This window comes from Diplodia seriata, assembly GCF_021436955.1.
Source record: "Diplodia seriata strain FDS-637 chromosome Unknown scaffold_8, whole genome shotgun sequence".
In the NCBI taxonomy this organism is placed as follows: Eukaryota; Fungi; Ascomycota; class Dothideomycetes; order Botryosphaeriales; family Botryosphaeriaceae; genus Diplodia; species Diplodia seriata.
The window spans coordinates 2,589,933-2,605,379 of record NW_027117315.1 but is presented as its reverse complement, the minus strand read 5'-3'; the positions used below and the strand labels follow the sequence as shown (position 1 = coordinate 2,605,379).

The window sequence follows — 15,447 nt, the reverse complement described above, 5'->3', positions numbered from 1 at the left end:
CTATATCAACTCCAGGGTCTGCCTACTAGCAGTTGAAAGAATGCTTGAAGGCCTAAACAAACTCTTGACTGTGAACACTCCAACTCGACGATACTGGTTAGCCTCAAGGTTGCGGGACAAGAGCAGGAAGTGATATGTAAACACAGGAGCTTCGGAAGCTCTCCCGGTTCTATCACCACCTCTGACCCACCGCTCACTGGCTTGCTGTACAAATAAAGCAAGATCCGGCTTTTCAGACATCCTATCAAGGAACTGGGTGTACCCTCCTTCCGAAGCCACCTTCCCATATGGCAGAACCAGCCCGCTGAGCTCAAGCCATGCGAAAGCAATCTTGGACGTCAGTGCCGTCCCAGTCCAATCGAGAGTCACGTTCCTGATCTCGAGCCTTTTCCAGGATTTGTCGCCATGCGTTACGGAGCGCCGCCGTTTCGGGTCATAGCGAATGCCATCCATCAAAGACATCCAGCTCCAAGACGGCACGTGTGTCAGCTCAGGGGGAGCGTCCGATTCAGAAGGGGTGTCGAGATACCACAGCAGGCCGGCAGCCAGGTCCCTCTTCCACAGTCCGGCAAGTGGAATGTCCCGCAACGCGGCCTCGAACAGCAAGACGACGCCGGCCATTGCCGACACCCGGTCTTCATTCTCAGTGAACCTCCGGCTAGAAAAGCTCTCCACAAGTGCGTCCCAGTCCTCAGGTGCTGGTGGAGGAGGGGCGTTCGAGCCATCGGATGACCGCGGCCCACGTGTGGGTAGTAACGCGAATGGCCGCTTGCTCTGCTCTCCTTTTCCCCATGCCAACAGGCCATATTCGGTCGCCACGTGGGTCTTGCACTCCCATACGAGTTGGACGTCGGAAAAGTGCACCAATCGTCGGGAGAGAAGACTTTCTTGAAACGTCCATCCTCGTTGGTTCAAGGGGCTTCTGTCAAGCGTTCGGTAAAGTTCCGACTCCACATTCTCGAGGCAGGCATATAGTTTCATCGAGCGGTACGTGTGTTTCTCAGTAAATTGCAGCAAAGACGGCTTCGTGTCGTGGAAAAGGCCGCCGTTGCAATCGGTGGAATCAGTCGCCGCTAGCGTGACCTCCGCATTCGCATACACAGTTTGCATCTTCGCGGCTTCTTTCTCCCAATCTTCAACGTCATCCTGCACAATGCAGAGAGCATCAATCCACAGGTATCTGATGCCGAGACTCCCGGTGATTGTGATGGCATCTTGTAACGTTCCCGGAATCGTTTCTCCATCCAAGAACAGGGAAGATTTGCGGCTCTTCAGAGTCCCTTGTGTTGTGCGGAGGTTGGCGGTACCGGGAGGCCCCCAGCAATAGCTCACAGCCGCGTAAGAACCAACTTCGTCTGCGACTGATTCATGGAGAGTTATCGGAGAGGATTTCACATCGATGACTCTGGTTGGCAACACTTTCGCTTGGGACTTCTGCGTTGAATGGCCCACGCACGCGGCATGATTCTGCTGGCACTCGGAAAGCCAGTGCTTGATGACAGGTGTTCGTCTTCCGTTGTCCAGCGTCTGAACATCCGCAGCCTTCCAGATTTCTCTATCTTGGATGCGATTCATGGCTGAACAAAATTAGTACCCTCTCAGACATGCTTTTGGTGTGTCTTTCATGCATGAATGGACTTACAGTTGTTTTCTGTCAGAATGACCACTACGTTCCCTTTGCGCTCACTTGAACCATAGCCTAGCACCGGGCGAAAAAACTTGAATGCAAATCCATCATGTAACAATGAATGCGATGTCGCCGTTCTAATTTCGATCTGATCTCTTCGGGGATCATCACCACTGGTCATGAGCGCGCTGGTGCTGTACCACTCGTCGTTGCTTAAAGACTGCGCATCTGCAAGGCTTCTTCGAAAGAGTTTGCATAGCCAGCAGGTCGCCTCAGACTCTTTCAGTGCCCTTTCCGACGGCTGGTGTCGAATAGTTATCTTCGGGTCGGGGTTTCCCAGAACCAGCTCTTCTATAACCGTGTCGCAGAGGTTGCATATGTCTTCACGGGCTTGCGGGATTGTCTGGTTGCGATCCATTATTTCTGGCAGACTCGACGGTGTAGAGGGATAAATCATGTAGTGAGAGACTAGCGGGCGGAGGAGGGAATGAGCGACTTTATGCATTGTTTTCTTTGCTTCTTTCAGCCGTGTCGTCATCGTGCAGCCAGCTGGGTATTGCATGGCGAATGGTATGGAGTGGCCCCCAAACCCGACCAAGCTTTCGTGCAAGCAGGACGAACCAGCTACGCCAAGCTTACTCCGGGAAACTCGAGCTTGGAAGATTACCTCTTCTTACTTGTACCGAGCATGGCGATGTGAGGTCAATCTGAAAAGGCGTGAGCAGAAAAATTTGCAGCGTTTGCAAGCAGTAGTAACTCACCGAAAGTCGTTCTTCGGCTGTACACATGAGTTCCCTTGGCCTTTTGCATTTTTGCTCGATGGATGTAGTTTTGCCCATTGCAGAACGAAAGCGATAGCCGTAACTGCCAAGCACCGGGCTGTACTTGGCGCCCTGATCGACCATCCTGTACTTTTCAGTCTCTTCCACACCGTCCCTCGATCATCTATCGCAGTGAGGAGTTGTCACTTGAGAACCAGGCCAACAATGGCCACCACATCAAACTCAGAATGGCCCATGTAAGCTGCGGCTTGCTTCTGGGATGTAATCGGCTAAATTCGGACCAGAGGTCACGGAGTAGCTATCCGTTTCAATCGTAACCCATCGCATCTCAGCACGAATGGCTCACTTTCAGGCAATTAGTCCTACGCACTTACGGTGACTGAATCTACTTACTGGTTTCCAGCCCATGCCTGGCACCAGCATCGCCGTAAACAATCGCTTCCGACATCTACCAGCAACCTACCCGACGAAGTCAGTTTTGATCCTTGACATGTCTGCTCCTCGGGAACGCTACGATGCGCAATCTCATGCGGTGATGGCAACTCTGTATTACTCTTCTATAAAATCTCAGGTGGCCCGGAGCAGAGACTTTCAGACTGCACCGCGAGGTATGTACAAGAAAGACTGAGATAATACTGTGCACATGTCCTTAGCAGAAGGTTTTGCCGGTTTCCGGTTACTCTGAAATAGACGAGACATTGATGCTGCAGTCAAGGATCACGTCATTAGAACGACAAAGCCGAGAGCGCTTACTACTCTACGCCACCAGGCATCTGAGAAAGTCTTATGCTACATTGCAATTGTTGTCCTATCATAGCGAATCAGCCCAATCATGGGTGACTCCGGTCAAATAAAATAAAATAAAAGAATCCCGCACTCGAGGTGGCTAACTCATGCTACAAAGGCGCAGTGACGCCTACGCGTTTCGAGATTCCCACTGTCTCAACAAAGCCAAAACCTCCTGATGGTCTTCCGGGAAGCTGCACGCCAGCCAGCGCTGCCCACGCGGCCACCTCTTCGCGATGGGTTTGGCCTTCGCGATTTCCGCCAGGTACTCGACCTCCTCCCGCGGCGTCCGGCCCGCCGCATTCCTCGCGCAGACATCCGCACCCCTCTCCAACAGGAACTCGGCAGCCTTGACCTGGCTGTTCGCGGCCGCAACGTGCAGGGGCGTGCTGCCGGGGTCCGCGGCCCAGAAGCCGTAGTAAGCGTCCATGAGGATCCCATTGGGCGCGTCGACATCCGCGCCGGCCTCGTCGACGAGGTACACGGCGCGGTCGACGTAGCCGCACCAGGCGGCGTAGTGCAGGGCCTTGGAGGCGTCGACGTCGGCGCCGGCGGCGACGAGGAGCCGCATGAGGGGGACGGAGCCGTGCGAGACGGCGGCGCAGAGGCAGTGCACCTGGTCGTTGGTGTAGTCGGCCGGGTGGTTCACGAGGGCGCCGCGGGCGATCAGCCAGGTGAGGAAGTCGGCGGGGCAGCCGTTGCTGCCTAGGGCGCGGTGCAGGACGCCGCCGATCATGTCGTCGACGATGTTGATGTCGTAGCCGTGGTCCAGCATCACTTGCACGCAGGCCTTTGAGCGGCTGCCGGCGGAGCGCAGGAGGAGCATGCCGCGGGGTTCCAGCGACGTGGTGGCGTTGTGCAAGAGGTAGTCGAGTAGATCGGCTCGGCCATGTTCCGCTGCCGCTCTGGACATGTATCTTTCGCACTGCTTGTCAGAGCATGTTGAAGCGAGGGAAAGGATCGTTTCAAGAGGCTGATCGACGCAAGCCTCGAGAACCTCGGCTTTAGTCGACATTGATGCTTGATGGGGGCTGTGCACGGGGTGGAATCAGGTTAGAGGATCAAGTCAGAGAGAGACAAGGTGACACCGTTAGAGAAGCAACGAAAGAGCGACGTATTTAGCCTTTAATACATGGCGGCACAGTTGACTTCTATTTTGGCCGTGCAGCCGCCGGGCGTTGATGCCTGGAAGAAGTGCTGTGCCGCCCACAGCCCACGGACCCAGATCGGCGAGCGAAATACGGCGTGATTGGCTGGCGAACTACATGAACCTTATTCATGTTCCCCATACCTCGTAATGGCCCGATTAGACCGTGTTGATCTATTGAAGAATCCATCTTGTCCGACCGATTGTAGGAGGAGAGCACAAGCAACTCCGACACCAACAACAACACCAACATCTTGTGCCTTCGGACGGACGATACCAAATGCAATGAGGCTGCAGCGCAGAAAATGCTAAGAGTCGCAGTTTCTTTCGAAGATATAAAGGTCTGGGGAGTAAGGTTGAAGAGCACATCAGCAGCACAAGCAAACAACTCCAGCAACAGCCTCCACAGCAAATCATCTACTCCAGCTCATATTATCTACATTACCTTCCATCTCTCCCCATACGTCTCAGCTCAAACACGCTTGATTCTACACTCGGCTTGACACTCCATTCGAACAACAGAACCAGAAACAATGATCCCCTCTATCCTGTCTGCCGCACTTCTCGCTCTCCAGGGCGCAAGCTTCGCTGTCGGAGGGGTGATCCGAGCCCGCGGCGACATGGCGACACCCACGGAAAAGCAAATCAGAGAGCGGATGGACAAATGGGACAACGACAAAAACGAGTTCGTCTTCTACGTCGGAGACATGAAAGAGCCAGCGGTAGACTGGGCCAACGAACGGCTCGACATCGACACCATCACCGTGTGGGACACGGACAAGCAGCTGAGAGACCACACGCTGTGGGTGGACCCCAACAAGGTGCAGTCGATGTGGGTCGAGCAGTACTCCAAGCAGGCGCGCGGCACCGCGTGGTTCTACTGGAAGGACGCCGGCAAGGTGCCGGCGGGCACTCAGAGCTGGTGGATCGACATCGAAGAGCCGATCCTGAGGGATAGGATCGAGCGCCATCATCTCGAGGAGCTCATCCAGGTCAGCCACGAGAACCCGGAGGAGATTTACCAGATCATGCCGGTGGATGTGAGGGACTACAAGGGCAAGCAGTGCAAGTGGCATGGCACGGCGCCCAAGTGCGACGCAAAGTGCCCGGATGGAACCAAGAAGATTACTGAGAGCAAGTACGGTGACACCCCCAACGAAAAGTGCGAGGGTGATGACCGTAAGGTCTTCTGCTGCAAGGAGTAGCTAATTCCTCATGCTTTCTGGGCGGCTGGGAAGGAAGGAGTTGGGGAGGAGATGGGTGCAAGGAGCATGGGGATTTGGAATGGTGAATTCGGATAGTGTAGTCTTTCTTTTGAGGGCTGGTAACGGGCGTGCATGTAGACTTTGAATCATTTATACTTGCCTCTTCTGCAAGAAGCTGAGCCTTTTGGCAAGTGACCAGACAAGTGGAGAGTGATCTTTGCCAGCTCTTGATTCTTCCCCCCACTTCAGAATACTTCGATCGTTTTATGGGTTACCCGACTTCTGGCAGATGCAGTCGAGCAACAAGGGTGCGATGCCGAGTTGCTTATCCACTGCATGCATGCGTTCAGGGGACCATCAACCCCGCACTTCAACCCACCACCACCGCGTGCCCTATCCCCAGACCAGAAGAAGAGAGCGAGCAATAACCCCACCACAGCACCAAAACAACAACCACAACAACACCAATGGCGCAGTCCGTCCGCAACAAAACCGCCCTCGTCACGGGCGCCGGCAGCGGCATCAACCTCGCCTTCGCCCGCGCCCTCCTGCTCAAAGGCTGCAACGTCATCTTCGCCGACCAATCCCTGCGGCCTGAAGCGCAACGCGTCGTCGACGCCCACCCGCCTTCCCCCACAGCATCCGACCCCAGCAGCCACGCGCCCCCCGGCGCCGCCGTCTTCGTCCAAACGGACGTCCGCTCCTGGCCGCAGCTATCGCGCGCCTTCGCCGCCGCCTCGACTCACTTCCCGCGCGCGCCCCTCACCCTCGTCTGCCCCGGCGCCGGCGTCTACGAGCCGGCGTCCAGCAGCTTCTGGCATCCGCCGGGGACGCGGGGGAGTGGCGACGACCCCGGCGACCCCTCGCGCTACGCCATATTCGACGTCAACGTCGTGCACCCCATCCGCGCGGCGCAGATGGCGCTGGCGCGGTGGCTGAACGACGAACAGCCGGCGGGACCGAAGACGCTGCTCCTCGTGTCAAGCACGAGCGCGCAGGCGACCAGCCTGGCGACGCCGCTGTACGACGCGAGCAAGCACGCCGTGTCGGGCTTTGTGCGCGCGCTGGCGGGGCTGCAGGATGCCGTGGGCGTGCGCGTCGTGGCGGTCGCGCCTGGGTTGGTGCGCACGCCGCTGTATACGGAGGATGCTGAGAAGCTGGCGATGGTGGATGAGAGCAGGGATGTGTGGGTGGAGCCGGAGGAGGTGGCGGAGGTGATGTGCGCGTTGGTGGAGAGGGAGGGGATGGGGGGTGTTGTTGGGGTGTATGCGGGAGAGGGGCAGGAGGAGGATATTAAAATCGAGGGTGGGACGGTGGTGGAGGTTACGAAGGGGAGGGCGAGGGCGGTGATGGCGTTTAATGATCCCGGGCCGAGTGGGCCGGGGACGGCGGCGTCGAATATGGGCGAGGCGGAGGGGAAGGTCAAGGCGATGCTGAAAAAGGGGTGGGGTTGTTAGGGATGTTTTTCCTTCTCTCTTTTCTTTGAAGTGTTTGAAACGCAGCTCGATGTCGTCGTGGTAATACCCTTAGTGGATCATCTTCTAAACATGCGGAAACTGCGGTGAGTCTGCAGGCGATGCCTCGCACGCTTCGACGCCTGATCCAACATCTTGCGAATTGAAGGCTGCGGTCCTACTCATCCACTTATTCCAGTTGAATGGGCTTCCCGACGTGCCACGGAAAGCCAAGGACCAAGCTACCAGGCACCTCGATCATAACCAGGCCAGGAATCATCGCCTCATCCAAGGCAGGCCACCAGCTCTTACCCCTCACCGTCCCTCAGCCCAAAACCGATCCAGCGCCTCCTGCCTGACCTCATACGCCCAATGATGGCACGTCTGATGCACAACCGGACTCACATCCCCGACCCCATCCCCCCCATCCCCGTCATCAAAAACGCTCCTAATCCCCAGCGCCACATACCTCCTCAACAACGCCCTCCGCCACCTCCCCGTCTCCCCCACACACCTCCTCCACCTGCCCACCTGCCTCTCGTCATCCTCGCCCCTCCGCCCCATCCAAAACCGGCAATACCACTGAAACCACCCCCTTACATCCCACTCGTGCGCGATCCACCCGTTCGCCTCCCACTCCTCGATGCTCTGCCCGCACGCGACGCCGAACTTGTTCGCCGCCGCGTCGTACGTCGGGTGCGTCAGGTACCGGGCGACGTCCAGCCCCGCGGTCCAGGACGCTGGCAGCTCGCGCCAGTCGTCGGCGATGGTGGTGGCGAGCGCGCGGCTGTACAGCGGCCGGAAGTAGCTGCCGCCGAAACAGCCTTGGCGCAGCATCTCCTCGGGAGACTTGTTCGGCGTGAAGGTGGGGTGCGAGGGGAAGTGGAAGGTGCCGTGGGCGTCGCGCGTGGGGGGCGGCGCGGTGGGGGTCCAGGCGGTCCAGCGTGCGCGGAGGGCGGGGACGTCGACGGCGGAGGGGGAGGGGGAGGGGGAGGTGGAGATCGTGGTTGTCGCAGTGGTGGTGGTGCGGGTGGGGCGGCGGGATGGCTTGCTCGATCGGTCCGTCGCTTCGTCGTCGTCGTCCTCGTCGTTGTAGAGCGGGCGGGTCCCTCCTGCGCGGGCGATGCGGGCGGACGAGCGTGTTGGGGCGGCGGGTTCGAGCTTCCTGCGTTTTGGGGGGCGGTGTTGGCGGGTTTTGGGCTGCGCGGCGGCGGCGGCGGTGGAGTGCTCCAGGCCGAGCTCTTGGACGAGGGCCTGGTTGCGTTTGATGTTGGCCAGGCGGCGGGCCTCGTACTCGCTCATGGTGGTGACGCGGGGAGAGGGGAATTGGGTGTTGACGGGACATGGGTGGCATAAAGGGCAGCTGCGGAAGGTGCTGTGTAGTCAAATGCATGACGTCATTGATTGGCTAGGTCCATGCCCGGAACGCGGCCCGCCGCTCACTCTGTTTTCCGTCTTTCTTTCCACCTCCACCCGTGCTTGCTTGCCCCTGGAACAACAACCCGTTCGTCGACCCCGCCGGTCCAGCACCAGATAATGGAGGCGAAGAGGCAGTCGACTACCATGCAAATCCCCGCCGTTTCACCCAGCTCTCGACGAGATCAACATGCCAACTGAATATGCCCCTCGCTGCTACAACCATCATATTGCTTGCTGGTCTCCAGCAACGAGCAGGCACAGGCCACCGCATCCACTCCTCACACCCACACGAAAACACTCCCGTGATCCACCAGCGTCTTCTCCATGAGAACGCTGGCCAAATATTGGCCGGCGAACTACAGTTCCAAAGGCCTTCCGCTGAACACCGTCGAGCCGCAAGGCGCACCTGCTCTGGTGCGCACTCCAGACGGGGAAGTTGCATACGCGACATACGGTCCGTACGCCTTCGTCGGCTCGCACGGCGTCGCCGCTACAGGGCACGATCTGGATACGGCTCGCCAGCTACAGTATTGGTTGGTCCCGGAGCTTAGGACCGACGGACTGGGACACACTTTGAAGTTCAGTCCCGACACATTTAGTGAATACCAGCACGACTTTGCCATCGACTTCGAACGGGAGGACGCGGATGCCATTAGAAGTCTTGAGTATCAGCAACAGAGATCTCGATACAAGGCCGGGTACATCAACTGGTCGCTGAGTAAGAGATCGCCCTCGCACCCGGCGTTCCAGCCATATTTAGGTCCGCCCCGCATATCTCCCACAAAGACCCGGAGAAAGACGAGAAGATGATCGCGAGGGTGATTTTTTTGGCAGGATCGCTCGGCGCAGGGCAAAAAGCCTAAAAATCACACCCTCACCCAATCAAAGCACTACGTCCGAGACCACCATCGCACCCCCTACAATGTTTCGCTTGCTCCCTGCTACCCTTTCCGCGTGCGCGCCTTGTGCGTGCAGCCATCCAGGCTCGCCGCGCCGTTCCCGCTCCCCCTCCTCCAAGCTCCTTCCCTGCGTGTGCCGTCGCCGCCACCGCCGAATGCCCTCCGCGCCCGCCAGCCTTTTGGGACGTCTGCCGCTCGCGTGCGCGAGCTGAAGCGGATTGGAGAATGGTCCTGGCTGGAGGAGTCCGGTCCGAGCTGGTGTGGTCCGAAGTGGCGTTTTGCGGTGGAAAAGACCATCGCAGAGGTGCCGCTGGAGATATAAGCGGCTTTTGAATGTACAACTTGTTGTTCTTTCCATGCTAATGTTAGATTGACTATAGCTGCCCGATCTCATCGAGGTTGAAACGTATGATCGATCGAGAAGCATCCGAAATTGCTCACCAGAATCTGCCTGGGGAATAATCCTACTTTGGATAGGCAGTTGAATACAAGATCCGGATGTAAATGTAAGCTTTAAATTCGTGCATTCGTATCCAGATCTTGTATTCAACTACCTGCCTAGATATTTTATCTGGGAATCTGTAGCAGCTGACGGATGTCGACTCAGCAGCCCCCGCCGTGGCATCCGACGAGCTGCACCACATACCGATATCCGCTCGTTGAAGGGGGACGTCGTGCGATCTGGATTCTCCGACTAATACCTTGCAAGTCATTTTGCCAAGATTCCACTTCCGATTCTTGACGCGAGAGTGCTGGACGCAGGCACTGAGGAAAATGACCGTAGATCCTTGAGAGACAAGCAGACGTGTGATGCCTCGAGGATCGGGTGGTAGGAAAGTAAGCAGGAAAGCTGTAGTAGGGTGAAGAGGGGGAACAGCGAAAGAGGCTTCGTAGAGTTGCGACTGCGGAAGGTGCGTTGTTGTTGGAAAGGGTAGGGACTGGGGAAGGGGGGGGCCCTGCCGGGTGGACTCTGTTGACGCTTCCGTTTGGGAAGCCCTGCGAATCCGCGGTCGCGGGATCGCGTTTCTGAACGAGTGGAGAGTCTAGTGGAAGAGGGTTCTGTTGTTGTATCAGGTGGAAGTGTCGTATATGATGCGGAAGCGACTGTGCGGCGAGCTCGTTTGATTCGGTGGCGAATGGAACGGGCTGCTCATGGATGGGCTGACGGAAGCGGTCGCTGGTGGATCCGGAATGAATCCTGGTGCGCGCCGTGGTGGGAGAGGTCCTGGTGGAAAAATTCCTGGTAGACGACTCGGGGGGGTGGATAAGCCTTTCGGCTACCAAAGAGTGGAAAGCCTTCGGCGAAGTGCTCTTGACCAGGCTCGCCGATGACGGAGCGGTAAAGCTGGCCAACATAACCATCCCAGATAGTGATATTGCTAAGGTATTTAGTTTTCCATTCAAACTTGGTTTCTTTGACCTTACTATTCGAAGTGTAGCTCCATCCGCCTCACCGGTACAGTTAACCCATGAGTGGACCTGAGTATTCAAAATTAGTCAGTACCTCTACTCGATAAATCACGCATCCCCAAGTGGACCTGTCCATGTGCCATTGACCAAAGACTTTACCCCATAGAATACGCCTCCCCAGAACATGACGAAGAACACGACTAGAGTAAAGCCTACCCATGGAACAAATACTATATTCATAGCGGTATTCCCTGTTATTATCCTCGCATTAGGATTTGGGTTTTCCTCTCGCAGCTGAAAGAATGATGCATAGGTCTTACCGATTCGTTTCATCACACGTCGGGTCCGATCATGGAACTGATCCCACGAGCCATCTTCTCGCATATTCTGCAGCTTGTGTAGCACCAAGTAGTACACCGTGTCCTGGGGTCCATCGAACTTGACCATATCGGAGTGCGATTTGTTGACCGGTACGACATCACTGCCGAAAGAACGGCCATGCCTTGCGGATGTCGGGTTGACGAGAACCTCAGGCGGCCCGGACATCTGCCAACGACCATCAACGAATACTGCGGTGGGTGACATTTTGGTCTCGTAGAAGGATACAATCGGGAACTCCTTGGCATCTAGGATCATTTGAAAGCGCTGTGCTTGATCGTGAAGGAAGGCGGGGTTGAGTTTCTCGCCAATAGTCTGCAGGAGCTGGAGATATGGATTCGATCCTACCATGGGTAAAAGGCTCTCAATGTTCATGCCTTGGTTGGGTACTCCGAAGAACAGGACGCCCTTGAGAGAGCCGAGGATGTTGTTGTAGGAAGCGTCGGTTGACTCGGACAGCTGGATCAGAGCCTAGTGCCCTAGTCAGTCGCCAGCGGGACGAATGGGGAAACGAACTCGCACACCTGTTTCACAAGGATACCGCCCAGGCTATGTGCCATCAGTACGATTGACCGGGTAGACGCGCCCGGTTGGGACCGCATGTTGTGTAGGATATGGCAGAATGCAGCGGCCAAGTCGGAGATGTTCTGAAACGAAGTTGAGTCGACGAGCTGTGTGTCGTAGCCATAGGTGAAGATGGGGGCTTGGTGGAAGTCATGGGGAAGATTGTCACGGAGCCACATGAAAGAGCCGCCCCTTACTTTGAAGGAACCGAAAGCGTGCGCATTCAGACCCGTTACCGCGATGCAATCGATGATGCATTCCTCATCGCGGGTATTATGCAGAGGCGTAAGTCCATCGAAATCAATGTCCAGGGTTATGGTGCGTATATTGCGGCCGCTCTCGGCTAGGCTCTGATTTTCAGCATCGATGGGGAACGCCCAAGGCCCGTTGTTGTCGCAAATATCAGGTGGTGTTTCGGAAAAGCTCAATGTGGCGACCTGCTCTTTCCGCCGCTGAGGGTCTTGCGTGCGAGACCAAACCATGACGTCGATGTCATCCGGGAGGTCCATCGCATGCTTGAGCGTGTTTATCGTTTTTGCTTCACCCCATCGCAGAGGTATGCCACGAAGACGATATGTAGTTCGATGATTTGGAACCATAGTACGAGCGCATGGGGCAGTAAGCAAAGCAGAGAAATCGGTGAGCATCTGCCGTGTCGGCTGATGTTACGAAAAGCAAACCAGGAGCTTATATGCTTTGAGGTGTTCAGCAAAAGGGATGGAATCAGGCTGGCTGCTGCCTGATTGCCCGTGAAATAACAGGCTCGGCTTTGCCGCGCTGTTGTACGACCTGCTGTACATCCATTCCACGACATGCAAGGCTGAAACAGTGAAATGCATCGCTATCACCCACATGATCAGGGTATAAACTTGTCATGGCATTTCACGAAGCATGATTGGGGCTTTACTATGTACAGCGGCAGATGTCAACCCCGCTCCCACTACTCCCAATACGGTCTTTATTAGCACCGACCTGCCTATTAAAGCAAATCCCAGCCCCACATGAAATATGCAAGCCTATCAAATACAAGTATGTCAACCATTATAATTTTCGGCCGGCTACAAAGGCCACAGTCCCCGCCTACCGGTAGCGTTGTGGCGCACACCTATCACTTGCGACGTCAATATTCCCCAAGCCGGTCAGGTTAGTTTGCTACGCAATGGGAACGAAATAGTTGCGGCTGGCAGTACCGCTCCTCACCATCGCATCCATGCCATCAACAACGTCCGCCCAACCGCCTGCACCCGCCGCCGCTTCCGCCCGCCCGCCCCCAGCTCGCCTAGCACCGCCGGGAACAACACGCCTTCGTCCACTTCGGCCCCAACACCTTCACCGACACCGAGTGGCGGCCCTCGACCAGCCGCGCCGGCGCCGTCCGTCTTCGCCGCCATGATCCGCGCTCTCCACCGACGACGTGCTGGGCGTCCGCCTTCCGCCGCCGCGGGAGATCGGCACGGCGGGGCGCGGCGGCGTCGGCGCGAAAGTGCGGCGGGATCGATCGCGTTCGGCGTGTATGTGTCGCCGTAGAAGTCGACATGCATCGGGAGACGCGGCGGTGGCGAAGAGCCGCATGCAGGTCTTTGTCGACGACGGTAGTGCGGAGGAGGAGGGCGATTGCAACGACTTGTACGCGGCGCGGCTGGGTGAGCTGGTGGAGATTATGACCTCGATGACGGGGGGGATGTGGAAGAGCTGTTTGAGGTTCGGCTGGATGGCGCGAGCAGGTCGGAGACTGTGCAGACATTTGATTGGGCGCGGTTCGGCGATATTAATGTGCTTGATGGGAGCAACGAGACGTATTGGACCATGGACGACGGAGAAACCACTTCAGCGGTCGAGGTCGAACTGGGCGGCACGTATAGCATTGACGCGTTTGTTACGCAAGAACATCTTGCACTGGGTCAGCGGATTGGTGGGTACGAGATCAGTGCGGTGGTCGATGGCGCGTGCACGTCTCTTGTCACTGGCACTTCGCTTGGGTACAAGCTTTTTGACACGCTGGACGAGCCTGTGTAGGCGAGCCGCGTTCGTTTCAGTGTTACACAGGCAAATTCTGTACCTTTGGTTCAGAACTTCTCAGTTCTCGAAAAGTGAGCAAGTGTAGTTTGGCTGGGATATACCGATTCTTTATGTGCGCAAGCATCCTCTTGTTCACTTTACGACTTACGTTTGAGATGTCTTCGTTATCGCGATTATTGGCCTGTCGAGCGCTCAACTGCTCGTTAAGCCTCTGGATGCCGTCATCGAATCGCCCGGCAGTACGGGGCTTCATCCGGTTGGCTGATGCACAACCCCCGCTTTGCATTTTCAACACGACTCCTTATCAGTGACGACCAAGGTTTCAGGCAACCACATCAACAATATGTCAACATCAAGAACCGATACCGCAATTCAAGTGGGACGCGGGGATGTTAACAGCAACATCCGCCCAAGTCCCATCTCCTCGACCCGGCCGCACTCAACACTACTCAAACCACTGAGTCGACAGCGCTATTCTGGCGCACTCCTGTTCAATCTCCTCTCCTTTACTCTTCCCGCCTTGTACGCCACCCTCTCAAAGCTCTGGGTTGCCAACATCTCAACATCTCTTGTTGCCACCACCGACGCTTACACATACGTCTCTGTTGTCGCCGAGGTATTGAACGAAGGACTCCCACGCGCATCGTGGCTGATCATTGGTAACCTGTCATCGCGCACCATTTCCGAGCGTCTCACGCTCTCCTACACGTTGGTCGTATTTCAAGCCGGCCTAGGATTGATAGTGTCCATCATCATCCTTTCCATCGCGCCCTCATTCACTTCCGCCTTTGTGCCGCACGAGACCCGCGCCGCCTCGGTCAAGTACGTTCGGATCAGCGCTTTCTCAGCGCTCGCTTCTGCCGTCGAAGTGGCTGTAGCAGCTAGCACGCGAGCTCTGGACCGGCCCGACGTCCCACTCGTCATCAGCAGTATCAAGTTCATCGTCAACATCGCGCTTGATCTGCTGCTCATCTCGCGGTTCCATGTTGGGACACACAAACCAACGGTCAACACGCAAGGCACAATACGCCTAGTATGCGATCTCAGTGCCGCCGGAGGAGGGCTGATATATTTCCTTGCAAGCAGCCTGCGCACTTGGGAGACGAATGAGGATGAAGCAGTACAGACAGGGAGTGCGATTGAAGAGCGACCAAGAATCTCGCTTGCTGCACTAAAGATTCTTCTCCCGCCTGGCTCGTTGACTTTTCTCGAGTCGGCGATCAGAAATTCGCTGTACTTGTGGCTAGTGAGTGGGATCGTGGCGATGGGGAATGATTACGCAACAGCTTGGGGCGTGTTCACGACTATCCGATGGGGTCTCGTCATGGTCCCCGTTCAGTCGCTGGAAGCTACATCCTTAACGTTTGTTGGCCATTTATGGGGTGCATGGAGAACGAGAGCTGGCGAGTCCTCGCAACGGCCGAGTGTCTCACCGCAGGATCTACTTGGTCTGTCAACTCCTGAACTATGAGCAAACGAACTCGATGTTAACGGTATCTTAGGCATAACGCGTCCAGCATTATTGTCCTGTGCAATAGCCCTGGTTTTTGAGGTGCCGTTGTGCATCTTCTTCTCCCGATGGGGGGCCCGTCGCTTCGCGTACTATCTGTCTGGAACGGAGGCGGTGTCAGCCATTACAGAGAAGATGTGGCGGGTACGTGCAACCTGCTTCTCCATCTTTCCTCCGCTCAACTAACTGGATGAAAAAGACTATAGACTGGACGTATATTTTCTATGCTCTCAGTACACAGATCGCC

General features: G+C 56.5%; 5 protein-coding genes across 5 annotated transcripts; 2 read left to right on the top strand and 3 right to left on the bottom strand.

Moving 5' to 3' along the window:
- On the bottom strand, positions 1-1,463 carry SLS55_008390 (uncharacterized protein; the record flags this gene model as incomplete). Its single annotated transcript, XM_066779801.1, has 2 exons — positions 1-1,355; positions 1,457-1,463. The coding sequence occupies 2 exons, from the start codon at positions 1,461-1,463 to the stop codon at positions 1-3; spliced, it is 1,362 nt and encodes a 453-aa protein (XP_066630605.1).
- Positions 1,464-3,325: 1,862 nt separating this feature from the next.
- Positions 3,326-4,210, bottom strand: NFKB1 (Nuclear factor NF-kappa-B p105 subunit; the record flags this gene model as incomplete). The annotated part of the gene is made up of 1 exon (XM_066779800.1): positions 3,326-4,210. The coding sequence occupies one exon, from the start codon at positions 4,208-4,210 to the stop codon at positions 3,326-3,328; it is 885 nt and encodes a 294-aa protein (XP_066630604.1).
- Positions 4,211-4,875: 665 nt separating this feature from the next.
- On the top strand, positions 4,876-5,547 carry SLS55_008388 (uncharacterized protein; the record flags this gene model as incomplete). The annotated part of the gene is made up of 1 exon (XM_066779799.1): positions 4,876-5,547. The coding sequence occupies one exon, from the start codon at positions 4,876-4,878 to the stop codon at positions 5,545-5,547; it is 672 nt and encodes a 223-aa protein (XP_066630603.1).
- Positions 5,548-6,014: 467 nt separating this feature from the next.
- On the top strand, positions 6,015-7,004 carry SLS55_008387 (uncharacterized protein; the record flags this gene model as incomplete). Its single annotated transcript, XM_066779798.1, has 2 exons — positions 6,015-6,022; positions 6,065-7,004. 2 exons carry the CDS (start codon positions 6,015-6,017, stop codon positions 7,002-7,004), a joined length of 948 nt encoding a protein of 315 aa, XP_066630602.1.
- Positions 7,005-10,837: 3,833 nt separating this feature from the next.
- Positions 10,838-11,709, bottom strand: SLS55_008386 (uncharacterized protein; the record flags this gene model as incomplete). Its single annotated transcript, XM_066779797.1, is given in 4 exon segments — positions 10,838-11,578; positions 11,624-11,631; positions 11,649-11,656; positions 11,705-11,709. The coding sequence occupies 4 exon segments, from the start codon at positions 11,707-11,709 to the stop codon at positions 10,838-10,840; spliced, it is 762 nt and encodes a 253-aa protein (XP_066630601.1).
- Between the last annotated feature and the right edge of the window lie 3,738 nt (positions 11,710-15,447).